Source organism: Aedes aegypti, chromosome 2 (genome assembly GCF_002204515.2).
Source record: "Aedes aegypti strain LVP_AGWG chromosome 2, AaegL5.0 Primary Assembly, whole genome shotgun sequence".
Classification (NCBI taxonomy): domain Eukaryota; kingdom Metazoa; phylum Arthropoda; class Insecta; order Diptera; family Culicidae; genus Aedes; species Aedes aegypti.
The window spans coordinates 455430094-455444802 of NC_035108.1; the positions used below are offsets into that span (position 1 = coordinate 455430094).

Genomic DNA, 14709 nt, shown 5'->3' on the forward strand with positions numbered 1-14709 from the left:
GAGCTATTGGTGGCAGTTCTTGTTTTAAAAATACAAAACTTGCATTATTTGCATTTCCAAACGAAGTATTTAAGAAATATCCAAAACAAATAATCAATGTTACCACGATTCACGGTACTGTGTACCAATGACTGTTTTACAGCGAAAGCATTGTAAAAATTCATTCAACAATTATCACGATTCGCAAGCATCGGATCTACTCTTCGGTACAAGAAAGATAAAATTCACTCGACTGCACTCAGTTGCTCTCAATCCAGACCAAGATACTCATTAGCTTTGCTCCAATCGACAGTCAACGTCTTCATCCACACTCGCGGCGAGTGCAATCAAACACCTTCCGCAAAACCGTCGTCACTCACCGACGCTGACTGGCACACACAAAGTGCTCAATGTACCGAGCTGCGGTTGCGATTAGCTCTCGCAAACCGAAACGACCGATAGACCAGCAGCAGCCGCAGTCAGTCTCCATGCGCGATAAAGCGCCTCGCCGTTGAACCTCATTCAGTATTCATCGTGAGTCGACAGTGCGCGGATCGGTGCGGAAGTTGCGCGCGCGCCTCGATTCCAACCCATTTGGCGCTGCATTTGCACTTTATAGAATAATAGACAACCCGACAGGAACTGGGTGCAGTCAGCTGAGAGGGAGACAGAGTAATTAATCGCACAAGTGCAAGTAACTTTCTTCTGTTCATCCGGTCGCAATCTCTAGCAGCAAAGTTCTGTTTGACGAGTTCGGTTGGTGTTCAACGAGTGGTTCTTATCGGTGCGAAACGTGAAGTAATGGATGATTTAAGTTCCCGCAAGGTCGAACTCGGAGCAGCTGCTGACCTAAATCAGCCTTTTCTCCTCGCTTAGTTCGTTGCGTTGAAGTTGGCTTGCAGGACAGGCTCTGCGGTTTGTAGCTGTGGATGAGCCCACGCCTTTGCAGCGCAAGATTCAAGTCAGTGCGTCGACCGCAAAGATTGTGTGTTGGTAGAAAGGCATATACGAAGACATCGCTCGGATCAAGTTCCAAGTCCACGGTGCAACGGTGAAGATTACCGCAGGGAATGGTCGGGAAGCGAAACGAAACGATAAGATATTGTGTTTATTCAGTTTGTGAAAATAATTGCATTCGAGCGTGAATCAGTTTTACAAGTCAAGGAGACCACTGAGTGCAGTGCACCGCGTGTCAGGGTGTAAGTCAAGTTACGGTAGATTAAGGTGCACAGAAGCCTGGGGGTTGTATTTTTAGAAACCGTTGATTGAGCGGTGTAGTGTGGTGGGAAATTTTCGTCTCAATTTGAAGCCAAGGAGCAAGTCGGCAAGAATCCGTGCAATCACGGGAAGGAACGCAAATGTTTGTTGTGAAAGAGGCTGAAGAATAAGTGAAGAAGTGAAAGTTCAATATACCCGAGTCGAGATGGCGGAATCTTACGAGATGTGTAGCACTAGTAGCAGCACCACTAGCAATACTGTCGACGATAGTCCCAGTGGAAGCAGCCGGAGAATTGCAGTTGCTCCTCTGGCCGTAGAGGAGGAAGCGGAACAGTTCAAGGAAGCTGAGCTAATGATTCAGGAGATGGGACAAGATGAGGCAGCAACGGGATTGGTAGCAAAACGTCCCATCACTTTGGGACTGGCACCGCTGAAGATGCCACTGACTCACCCGGGGTTCGATCGTAGTCCCAGCATGGGTGGAGGGTCAACTGCGTCTTCCCTGGCTGCTGCGCGGCTCTTCAAACCGGTTACCATCAGCTTCAAGGATCTTTCCTACTCGGTGCGGACGGGTATCTTTCGAAAAGGTTAGTGCGACGTGTGGGTGGGAAGTGATTAGTGAGTAAAAAAACGCGAATCGATTGTAATACAAGACTTTATTGAGGTCATGATTGTAAGCTTTTTTCTGTATAATTTATTTCGTACAATATCAAAAATAAGTATTCTCATTTTTTTGCCACTGAAATGTTTTTAGATTTGATTAAAGAGGAGCCTTCCTAGGCTCAGTGATAACGTCCTCACCATGCTGAAGGTGTAGGGATTCGATTCCCGGTCGTACCAGGATCTTTTCGTAATGGAAATTTGCTTGACTTGCCTAGGCAAAGAGTATCATTGTGCCTGCCACACGATATATGAATGCGAAAACGTCAACTTTGGCAAAGAAAGCTCTCAGTTAATGACTGTGAAAGTGCTCATTGAACACTAAGATGAGAAGCAGGCTCTGAGGAAGTGTTAATTAGTGTGGGCCAAAATTTAGATTCTCGCTCCAGTTCACTTTGCATTTAGGTCCTATAACAACTGTGCAAAATTTCAGCTCCATCAGGGAAACTATATTTTAGCGCCAGCCGTTGAAAGTTTGTATGGGTTTTACTATGGGAAAACTTACTTTTGCAAAGAAAAATCAACAGAGGTCGCCCATTGACCTCTATAAAAAAATCGGAACACAGACCTAGATATTTTTACAATGAAGAATAGTGCCGAAGACCGCGAAACAATCCGACACTTGTGAAAATAGTTATTCAATTAAAACCTATTGGCAAGGCGACGTTGATTAAAACGTAAAGGAATAACAATAATAACAAAATTGGTCAATATTTCCGAATAAGGACTGTTCATTTTATAAAGTGGACACCTTGTGCATGCTGTATCTTTTTAATTTATCAATGAAATTTCAATCGGTTTTCTGCACATCGTTTGACTAGTATTGTACAATGTAGTGATAATAAAAATTCTCCAAAATTAATTAAATTTCACACGAATATGGAACAACGATTAGAACGGTCGGTTTTTGGAGGTTATCAAAATCAATGATTGTTAGAAATTGGCTGGAAAATTCGACAATTTATATTTTTTATGTTCAAAAAGGGCTTGTTCTTCGAAAGTATCATCAACTAGAAGCCTGATGGAAAAAATCAAGTTATTTTTGGAACAACAATTTCACAGATATAATAACATCATTTTCCCCCTATATTTTTAGAGAAAACCATTTTAAAATTGAAGGGGATCGGTATGAGTAGAATTTTTTTGGTTAAAAGTACGTCCTGACGGAAGTCCTAATATAGTATTAATATGAAAAATGACTTACGCCTTCATAGAGTTACTTATTAAGTCCCCAGGTGACATTTAAAGCACAATAGATACACAATTGCTTTATTCTTAGAAGACCTTTCAAAGTACATTGACAATCATCAAAATTGGCAACACTGCTGTAATAAAATCGACTTCATTTTGCACCTATTATTTTTGTAATATGTTATTCTGAGATTACCAATTGAAATTTTCGGAGAAAACTATTTACAATTTGCTGCAGATCGATAAATATGCGTACACGATTTTAAAAGTATGAGATTTTTTAGTAAAACTACCATAAACAGTAAAATTTGTGCTTAGGACTGTGGTTTAAACGCACGATTTGGCTCTCGTTTGCACAAATATAGTTTATTTAGTAAATCAGACCAGTTTTGAACACGCTTTTTACTTTCCTCTTTTGCTGGGAGTGAAAGGATGGTGTATCAGCAAATTTGGCCATAAATGGGTGCATCACTAAAGTTACCTAATGTCAGAGAATGGTGGAATATAGTTGATTTTTTTTAAAGCTATACACAGTACCAAAAAATGTTGTGATTTACGTCTTTTTGGATGCACATAAAAGAAGCGAGCCAAATGACGTAAATTTGTGTCGGATTGAAATTACATTAGTGTCTGATTCGGGAAATATCGATAACAGTCTTATTGTTTTCGTGTCCTCTAACATGTAAAATTACATTTTTTGTTCAACACATCTTCAAGGACACGTTTTTGTGTCGTTCCATCACTTACATCATGTATCATTCAGTCATAACCAGAATTACGTCCACAGTAATTTTCATTATTTTTAAGAGTGTACCTTTTGTAGAATAGTAAAGGATACAAACATACAATATGTTCATAAAAAATAGGATTTTTGTTTTGCGAAAAATAATGTTAAACTTTGACGGACAGCTTTTCTTAGGAGTTTTTGGAAAAATTATTTGGCTCTTCAACCAAAAGCATTTTCTAAGATCTTATATTTTAATAGTATTGTAGAATAATAGTTGAACGATGCACAGAAAACCGATTACGATTTTATCAATAAATAAAAAAGATATAGCAAAAACAAAGTGTCCACTTTATAAAATGAACAGTCCTTAGTATATGCTTAGTAACATTTTTCACAAGCATAGGAATGCTTTGCGGTCTTCGACAATGTTGTTCATCGTAGAAATACCTACCGAGCTCTGTATCCAGAATTTTTATAGCGGACAATGGGCGACCTCTGACGATTTTTCTTTGTAAAAGTATACAAACTTTGAACGGCTGGCGCGTAAATAAAGTTTCACCAATCGAGCTGAACTTTTGCACACTTGTTTTGGGACCTAAATGCAATCCAAAAAGTGAACTGGAGCGAGAATCTAAATTTTGCATATAACCGTGTCCCAGGCTAGTATTTATGTTTAGTCAATGACTGTGTAAGTGTTTATGTTCCAACTGTGAAAAAAATCTACTTTTCAGATTCTTAATGCGCTTTTAGCATGCATGACGATACTCTATGCCGAGCGCATTGAAAATAAAAACATGCACCGAAATCGGAAATTGGCCTGGGTTCAACTTCAGCATGGTTTGAAGAAAGATAACATTTAGAGGGATTTCTTATATTATTAATGCAAAATTCAATTTCAGACAATTTGTGGAATTCTGGACAAATCAATATCACATAAATTATGAGAGAAATTTTGAATTCTTTTACGTTGCGTACACGGAAAAAAATCCGTTGCCGGAATCATGAACAAAAAGTCATGATATCATAAAATTTTATGTTTCATGATATCATGACCACAAGTCATGAAACCATGGCTATTAATCAAGAATTTGTGTGCTCAGGGCGTTACATAAATCCAACTGTCACTTTTTTCATTTAAGTCAACACGTATTTTGCGATCGGTAGTATTTTTTTAAGTGAAATTATGAATAAGTTTTGTTTAATTTGAATACCATGCTCGTCGGAACTTTACCATCTTATCGATATGTGATCTTATCGGTAATGTGATAACCCAATTAAACTGCCGGTGCTATTAGATGTGCGAAAATGTACTTACCAGCTTTCACACGGATTATTCCATACCGGGCAATGATTGACGAAGGTTTTGCTTGACAAATTCGTCGGCGATTTTCAATGTTCGGATGTGATGCATTCTCCACATCTTACAATAGAGCAGCTCACACAAAACTTCGGCAGCTGGCTGATCTTTACCACTCTACACGCCTGCAGAGTCGTTTAGGATTTTTCCATCGCCAATACAATCCAGCAGAATTTTGCAGCCCAGGGACGATGTGCCAATTCATTGATGTTCGAACTGACATTTTTCGTGCAAACCTAACCACCGGATGTTCGCTTTCCTGCCCAAGATGTGGCACTTGTTGGATCTTCTCACAGTTTATTCCAAAACTACTGGCACAAAATACATCTTCATGTTATTTGTTTACCTATGACAAATATACTGGGATCATAATTGACATTTGTATGTTTTCATGAAATTAGTTCATGATTTCATGATCCTGTTTCATGATTTCATGACTCAAATTTCCACTTTTCATCGCCAAAACTGGAATCATAAATGATAGGTATCTAAATCCATGAATAGTGTTCATGTTTCCATGAATTTTATTCGTGGTTCCAGCATGTATAGTTTATGATTTGATGATTTGAATTTACACTTTGAAAACGTAACGTACAGCTGGCGTTATGGTAAAAAGATTCATGATTTCATGACTTTTGGTCATGGTGTATTTTCATAACATGAAAATACACCTTCCTCCCAAAATCATGACCTTTTCTGCTTGTTTTGAGTGCCGCATTTTTACCCATGTAGTATTTCGTAGATTTCATACTAGAAGCTGTCATTTTATTATCAGTTTTATAAAATCTTAAGCAAAGTTACATCTTGATGAAAAAATTATAACTTTATTGCGGGTACTCTTCTATGAAGTTAAAAAAAACCTCAGGAAAATTTTTGCAAAAAACAACAGAATTGTTGCAGAAAATGCTGAAAAATTTAAAATAGATAAATTGTTGAATAAACCTGAAATCTGTTCTTTCATTTCTCCCTGAAAGAGTGAGAAAAGTAGGTTAAAGGGAAATAGTGAGAAAATTAGTGTCAAAAAGAAGCGTACAAAAATATCGAATCAGGGATTTCAGTGTGTTCTGTACAGAGGTGGAGTAACTACCAGCATACTTCATATTAATCTCCACATAGGTTTATATACAGTGGTCAACACATTGGTATCAAGAGGGTTACCTCAAGTACAGGCGTTACTACATAATTACATAATCAACAAAGGCTCCACATGTAACTCTATAGGGTTTTCTATGAAGGTTCTTCGTAGGAGGGGTCTCCGAAATAATCTCATATTGTGATGAATTTAAATCAGCCTAGAGATCTTCACACAAGAATAATTTCAAAATTACGAAAATTCAGTGAAACATTCTGATGAACGTATATAGATAATTAATTGAATGAATTACTTGTAGGAGTTTTTCTAGTACTTAAGAAATACTTGAGAAATCGTTTGTTAAATCCTCAGAATAATTCTTTGAGCAATTCCTAGAAACAGTTTTGGAATTCCTGGATGAATTTGAAAAAAAAAATAAGACAGGACCAAGTAACCACGCTGCTCAAGCTGCAATTCATGCATAAATGCGGTGTATATGAAGATAGCATAACTGTATAATCTCAATTAATGTTGATTTAAAGTGAGAAAAGGCCCCATTACAGCCATATTGAATTTTATAACTTATAACATTAACTCGACATTTGTTGGGCTCTTTTCCGCTTTAAATTATTTTAATTGTGGTTATACAGTTATGCTTAAAACATTACAACTTGAGCAGCATGGTTACTTGGAATATAGCTGAGAAAAATAAAAAAAGGAAATTTTTATCGATTGAAAAAGTCCCTTCAGAAAGCTTTGGACAAATTTCTGGAACTATTTCTAGAAGAATCCTTGAGAAACTTATGAATGAACTAGGAGAATTCCTGGAGGGATTCACTTGAATCCATTCTTGATGAAAATCATGGAGCCTCATTTAAGGAAAATCTTCAACGTTCACCCCAGCGCGAATATATAAAATGCACATTCATAACTGCTAAAGGAATTGCTCGAAGATTTTCTTAAATTGATTGAGTAATCGTTAAAAGAGTTATTGGACAAATAAAGTAGGAAATATTTTACTTCAAAAAAACCGAAAAGGAATTCCAAGATAAATCTCTGATGAATAAAAGGAATTAATTAAAAAAATGAAACATGGAAAAATGTTCATAAAAAAACCTACGAAAATTTCTTGACGAATTTTTAAAGAGGAGTTAAAAAGTATTTGTTGAGGAATGTAATTAAGATAAAAATAATAAATTCTTAATGGAATCCCAGGAGGATTTTTTGGTGAAATTTTGTTACACAGTTTTACGCGAAAAGATGTAATTTGAGCTTTAGAATGAAACATTAGACGAAAACGGTCTTCTACAAAGTTGGTTGTATTAGTCAGGCCCTTTGTTTGATGTTATTGAAAATTAGAGTGATTCAATTTTTCATAGGAATGGTATGACCAACTTTCTTATTTGTAGAATTCAGGGTGTACATGGTTCATCAAAGTTATAGCTAATTCAATTTCGAGGAAGTTTTCCAAAAAAGTTTTTTGTAGCTCTTAAATTGACCGATCTGAAGCTTTTTTCCTATGGTGGCAAAGGTGGTCCAACGAAAACTGGGTTTCTGGCTCCAGCGTTTTCAATTCGAATATCTTATCAAAATAGTCTATGATACACTTTTAGAGGTATTAAAATACTTGATTTGGTGAGTGAATGAATTCCATTTGGGAGTTATTATGGATCAATGCACGAGTTCATTATTTAACTTTTGAGCGGTGCCGTGTTATTTATGTGACCATGATAACGAGTGAATACGGCACCGCTCAAACGTCAAATTAGTGAACTCGTGCATAGGTCCATGGACTAATGCACGCGTTCACTCGTTGACGTTTGAGCGGTGCCGTGTTATTTACGTGACCATGACAACGAGTGAATTTGCCACCGCTCAAACGTCAGATTAGTGAACTCGTGCATTGGTCCATTGTGTTTCTCGCAAAAACACGCCTACTTTGATTTGAACATCTTCGTTTGGGACACATAAATAAATGGTGTCCGGCCATTTGGCCGAACTCCGTTTGGCCGAACGCCATTTGGCCGAACGCCATTTGACCGAATGTCATTTGGCCGAATGGGTCGTTTGGCCGAATTCTGTTTGTCCGAATTAGGAAAAAAAATCAAATTGCTACAACGCTGATGTGTAGGATTCATAAATGTGGCCCAATAACTAATTTAATTGTTGATTTGTATGATGTGGCGGGACGATAATGATAAAATTGAACCGTCCATTCAGGACGAAGTTGTGGACTCCACATATCGTGCAAGACTCTAAGCTGATGGTTGATTTTTCTCTAGGTTATCAACGGTGTGCTAAGGTTTCAAGTTTATTTGATGATTTCATCATAATTTTAGCTTTCTTTCAAACATAGGCCTTTCTTTCGAGATGTACTGGTATCATCCATATCGGCAATAATTTAGCTTATATTTTCATTTCACCTTCTTTAAATCATCGGCAGTTCTTTGTTCTTCTTCTTCTTGGCATTAACGTCCCCACTGGGACATAGCCGGCTACTCAGTGTAGTGTTCTTATGAGCACTTCCACAGTTATTAACTGAGAGCTTTCTTTGCCTAAGTTGCCATTTTCGCATTCGTATATCGTGTGGCAGGTACGATGATACTCTATGCCCAGGGAAGTCAAGGAAATTTCCATTACGAAAAGATCCTGGACCGACCGGGATTCGAACCCAGACACCTTCAGCATGGCTTTGCTTTGTAGCCGCGGACTCTAACCACTCGGCTAAGGAAGGCCCCTTTGTAGTTATACTGATGAAACGAATATTTTCATAAGAGATTTTTCCTTCTTTGATCATAGGCTATTCTTTTAAGAGTGAAGAATTTTTATAGTTATTGGAATTTAGGCTCGTTTATATATTTCAAAATATATTTTTTAGCACGACGGTTTACTTAGGTGAGATGTCTTTCTCTTCCAAGATTAAGATTGCAACGTGTGAATTGAACTCTGTATCGTTGCTTGCGTTAGTAAAGCAGTAAACCGAACGACACTGTGAACACGTACGTCGAAAAAGCTCACTGGTTTTCCGTTGTTGAAAGAAAAGGCCTGTGGTTGCTAAAACTATTTATTTATTGATTAAGTCAACTATGAAATATTTTACTAAGTACGATTCGACAGATCGAAGCAGCCCGATCCAGCAGAAGGACGATTAAGTTGCGAATCATTTTAGATACTGTCAGAGGCCTGCAAGACTACAAATGCGATGCGAAAACCTCTGCTGGCAGCTCTTATTTTTAGCAGAGAATTGAATGATTGAATACATTAAGAGCGTTCTTTTTTTCAGCATTTAATGTTTCTAAAGAGCTAATTATTTTACATCAATGATGATTTATCATTCTTTAAGAATAAGCAGAAACAGTTCTTTGAAATTTATTTCAAATCCATGCTAACTGTACTTTATTATTATTTTCAATTTTGGCCAAACGGCATTCGGCCAAACGGCATTCGGCCAAATGGCATTCGGCCAAATGACCCGGAACCCAAAAAAAAAATATCTTCTGACGGCATTCAAAAAAACAAAATAAAGTTGTATATTATATGAAAAAAGATATGTTATTTTTGTAACTGTAGTAAAATGCCATGAAAAACAAAGAATAAGTAGTCTATGAACGACTCTAAAAACTTGAGAAAACGCAAATATTCATGCAAAACTATCGATTATATCTAATTAAGTTCAAAAGTTATTGAAGCTTTTCTGAAAAAATTCTTTGTTTTTCAATGCATTTAATTAGAATTGCAAAAAAATACATATGTAATTTTGAAACAATACACAATTTTTTTGTGTCTTTTGAATGCCGTCAAAAGATATTTTTTATTGCTGTTTGCTTTAGAGAGGCAAATCTGGACTAAATGTGCTCCAAATGCGGTAACACAAAACAATCAAAGAACACCTAGCAACGATTTTCCAAATCACCGCCGACCTAGCAAGAAAAATCTATCTGTGACACCGCATTTCTTGTAGAAAATCTTACCGCGTTTGGTGTCCCCGCAATTGATATTTGCGTTTCAAACGCACACAGCAATATATTTGCCCCAATCAAAATCTAAGTAGACTTGTTTTTGTGAGAATATATATTACTTTGGTGAGTTAAGTATTGTAATTGAAAACGCTTGAGCCAGAAAACCAGTTTTCGTTGGACCACCCTATGTTGCCATAGGAAAAAGCTACAAATCGGTCAATATAAGAGCTACAGATTTTTTTTAAAGAGTTGCTTCAAATTGAAAAAAAAATACTCGTTTTTTTTTCAAGAAGTAGTTTAGATCACAATATCTGCTTCCGGCGCAAAATGGCGCATACAACTCTTACATAGTAAGAAAATACCGTATCTATCTTTCTGGTAGATGACAAAAACGTTTGTCTATAAGGGTCTTTTCATGCGTTTTTACTATCAAGCAAATAAACTGAAAACGACCTTTTTACGACCTTTTTACTTCTAGAGTTAGAAAGTTGCGATATTAAACAAAAACACGTGTTTTAAGATGTAAAACAACTTTTAAGAAGACATATAAAATGTTTACAATCTTTACAAATTTACAAAAAGTCATGGACAGAAATAGTTTTAAACGAGTTTACTCATACAAATTTGAATAATAGCTAGTCAGTAGAGGAAATAATCAACCGGTAGACAGTGTTTTAGCACCAACTAAGGATTTCCCAAGTCTACTTCGAACGGATGGTCCAATATTGTAGAAAACAGCGTGACCCTTTCACGACATTTTAATATTGCACAAACTTTTGGATTTATGTATCGAGTGAGTTGTGTTTTATCTATTTGTTTGTTCAATTGTTAGTGTTACTATTTGTGTCAATTTTTAATAAATTGTAGGCCCAGAAGATGGTTCAATAGTCCAACCGCTGTTGGGTGTAACTAAACATGTTTAGGGTAAGTGTACCACTTATGGACATAGTGGTTCCCTATTTCTGCACACGTAATTACTTTGATATCTTCAAATTTTGAAAATTTGTGTATGTTGTAGTAGTTATATCTTGATGTTAAAGCATTCAAAAATATTAAAAATGTGAAGGTTTTCAAAATGTCACATATGGCCAAATAGGGAACCACTATGGCCATAACTGGTACACTTTCCATAGTGTTGTTTTTACGTAAACGTATGGAACCACATTTTTTTGATTCATATGTCGAATACTGTGTTCATTCTGTCTCATATTCCGAACACCTGGCCTAAAATTCCGAACAATACGAATAATTCGTTTTTAAATGGATAATTTCGCAAATAAATTTATCTGACCTAGTTTTACTGAGCTCACTACTCCCGAGGCATAAAAAGGAATTTATAACAATTACTTTGATTTGCAATTGACTGCCATTTCCTGGTAATTTGGTGACATATTTCATCGAAGATTTCAACCAATTCTCCCTAAAAACCGAGTGTTCGGAATATAAGTCCGTTCGGAATTTGAGACAAAACGGGACTACGATCAGGAAGCAGTTGGTGGGAACACAAACGTCTATGAAAAATATATAAAAATATAAACTAATTGAAAAAAGTATGAGAAATTTTAAATAAGTACATGGTGATAAATCAAGAATACATACATATAGGAAGTGCATCTGAATTTTTGTTATCTTTAAACTCCCATTGCTATGTAGCTTTTCACTTTACGACATTAATCAATAACTCGTTCCCAGCAAAAATAGTCTACACAAGTTAATTTTCAATTGATGCCATGATTCTTTTAATTAACAATCATCTGAAGGCACTATGTCCATCCATTTGTTTCAGCGTGCCAAGAACAAAGAATCCTCCAAATGAGGTAATACAGCTCTACAAAATCCACATATACATCCAAGCCAGCCTAACGATACCCAGATGACTTGAATGCTGAATAAGTTTCAATATCACAGATTCCACTTCACTTCACTGGGGCCTTCCTTAGCCGTGTGGTAGGAGTCCGCCGCTACAAAGCACAGCCATGCTGAAGGTGTCCGGGTTCGATTTCCAGTCGGTCCAGGATCTTTTCGTAATGGAAATTTTCTTGACTTCCCTGGGCATAGAGTATCATCGTACGTGCCAAGAGGAAGGAAGATTCCACTTCAGACTGAGCTCTATACAACGTTTCTTACAATCTAGTGCCATCTCAACCAGACATAAGTAGCGGCACGTACGCGTCATAACCACCTCCGCTAAGCGAAAGTAATTTGCTCTAGTTGAAATGCAAATTCCTATCGTCACATCTAGCCAAAAGAAACCATCAGCCAGAACAGCGTCATTCTGCGACTCAGCGAATCAATTTAAATCAATTTGAATGCGATCACTTCTTGTCTACCGGAGAACTTAGGATCACCCCAAGGCGAGCATCACCTGTCTGTCGAAGAAATGAATCGAAGCTGCTGACCGATTCATGAAAAATGGATCGTGCCGCCGACAGTTAGCCTCACCCCGAACGCCAGCTTTACGTCACTCACAATTTCCATCCAACCAATCCATTGAATGTTATGCATTTTCTTCGGACCGCCGCGTGGGCCACCCATCCACTCTGGGTCTTCCCCAATTTGCTTTCGCCGGCGTTCGTCTGTAGTGGAATGTTTCTTTCTGTAGTGCACTGTGGGTAACTAACCTTACCCAATCGCGTTGTTTACAACCAACGAAATTGAAGGTAGATGACGAGTGGAATTGGTAGCACCTGTCTACGTTTCGTTGAGTATGCTTTCGAATAGGATAATTATCTGGAATTAAGGCCAATAAGGATTTTTTTAAAGATCAGGACCGGCTTTCAGTGGCCATCGTTGTTCGAACACTTAGCAGTATTCATACTTGTATCCTCGTCAGGCGTGTGCTGATAAGCGTTGTCTGAGTGTATCAAGATCGTTATCTAATCACCACTGCGAGTCGGCTCACACCCATATAAATGTGAACATTGGCGTGGCCAGAATTCCCTTCATGAGGTGGGGGATAGTAAATGACCACAATATGTGAAAGTAAAGTGGAGTATGGATCAATAGAAAATATATGTATCCGCAAAAACATTGGCATAGGTAGCACAATTCGAATTGACCTTAGTGTGACCTAGTGTTGTTAACCTTTCAGTCGTCGCGCGGTTTGCCGCCGTCAGAACCACCACGCTGATGCTGTGTACGATAAGCGAGGTCTTTTCACCACTGTTGTACAAAATACAACAGCGCGACGACTGAAGTGTTAAAACTATAGAGGTATTCAAGTTTTCGCTTAATACTTTAAGAGAAACGCTTTAGTACTAAAATGAGTAATTTGGTACACTTTCTCGTAACCTATGCAACCTAACATATTGGTCAATATACTGCAAAGACTGACCGTTCAATGATTGCAATCATGGAGTATTGATCGCAACGGGTAAGGATTGCGCTTCGATCCAAATGAATTAGGAATAGGACATTCCGCTTACTCTTTAAGTACAAATTTGAGCAGCTCTCATATTATTGATCAATAACGCTACCGTGCCAAGTCCTTACACTCAGCTGGGATGGGGAAGGAGGGATACTATAGTGTCTAAGAACTGTTGCTTCCAGACACTGAGAATTCCTCTGCATCTCTACAATCACTACGGGAAAGGTGTTTATAGATGAGAGATGAACAAGATCCTTTGGTTGGTGATGCGACCCATCTATAAGGAGGAATAATTCGACTCTTACTCAAAACAAGTTTTGTATTTTCGTCTCGCGGTAAAAATATATTAGTATGTTTTGGTGTAAGGAACCATCCTACCCAAACTTTTCTGTCAGAGAAACCCAGCAAATACATACCCCACGATCGACCAACCCTGCCAAAATCCGGAACGGAATCATTCGCTATCGATAAGTTGGTATAAAATAAAAAAAAAAAAACTCAAAAATTGAAGTCATGGTGACAGTAACTGTATATAGATTATGAGCTTCTTTTTTTGCAGTTTTTGCAGGCATTTCCTCTAAAATACACCCAGGAATTGCAACCGAAATCGCCTGTAGCAATTACTTTAACAATTTAGAATATAACTCCTAGCAAGATATTTTTTTCATATGAAAACTTGAGACTTAGCTAAGATATTTTTTAATTGTTTTGTGATTCCATAAACAAAACAACGGATCGCTGTAAGGGGCTTTTTGGGGTAATTCATGATAATTATCTTTAGCATTATCATTCCATGCAAGATTTGCTGTGGAATCTTGACGAAATGTATGTATGATATCAAGTAAAATATCTGACAGAAGCTGATTTGCTCTACAAAAATTTTATTAATTGACGACAAAACGCCCCTCTGGCTACGCCCATGTATACAAATGTGTGTAATTTTCCACTTGCTAAAAAGAATCGGCTCAAGCGCGCATAAATTCAATCTTCTACAAACTGACCCACAATCCAACTTGTACATGGGTAAGACCGGTGTGCGTTGATTCCGTCAGTGAGCCACCAATTCCAGCCATATACTTATGGTAGTGAAGTTTGTGACGCGGGCAAGTGTTATCAAATTTCAAACCTAAACAGCGAAATGTTTGCCATCCTGCGCCCGTGTCCCTTTGTGGAGGAAAA

At 37.5% G+C, this 14709-nt stretch overlaps 1 protein-coding gene across 1 annotated transcript in view; it reads left to right on the top strand.

Annotated features, from left to right (window-relative positions):
* Positions 1–420: 420 nt before the first annotated feature.
* LOC5570863 (ATP-binding cassette sub-family G member 4) overlaps positions 421–14709 on the top strand; it is an 83560-nt gene continuing 69271 nt past the window's right edge. Inside the window, exon 1 of the mRNA XM_021848099.1 lies at positions 421–1784. Within this exon, the coding sequence (XP_021703791.1) occupies positions 1403–1784 (382 nt within the window). The 5' untranslated portion in view covers positions 421–1402. The remainder of the gene's footprint in view (positions 1785–14709) is intronic.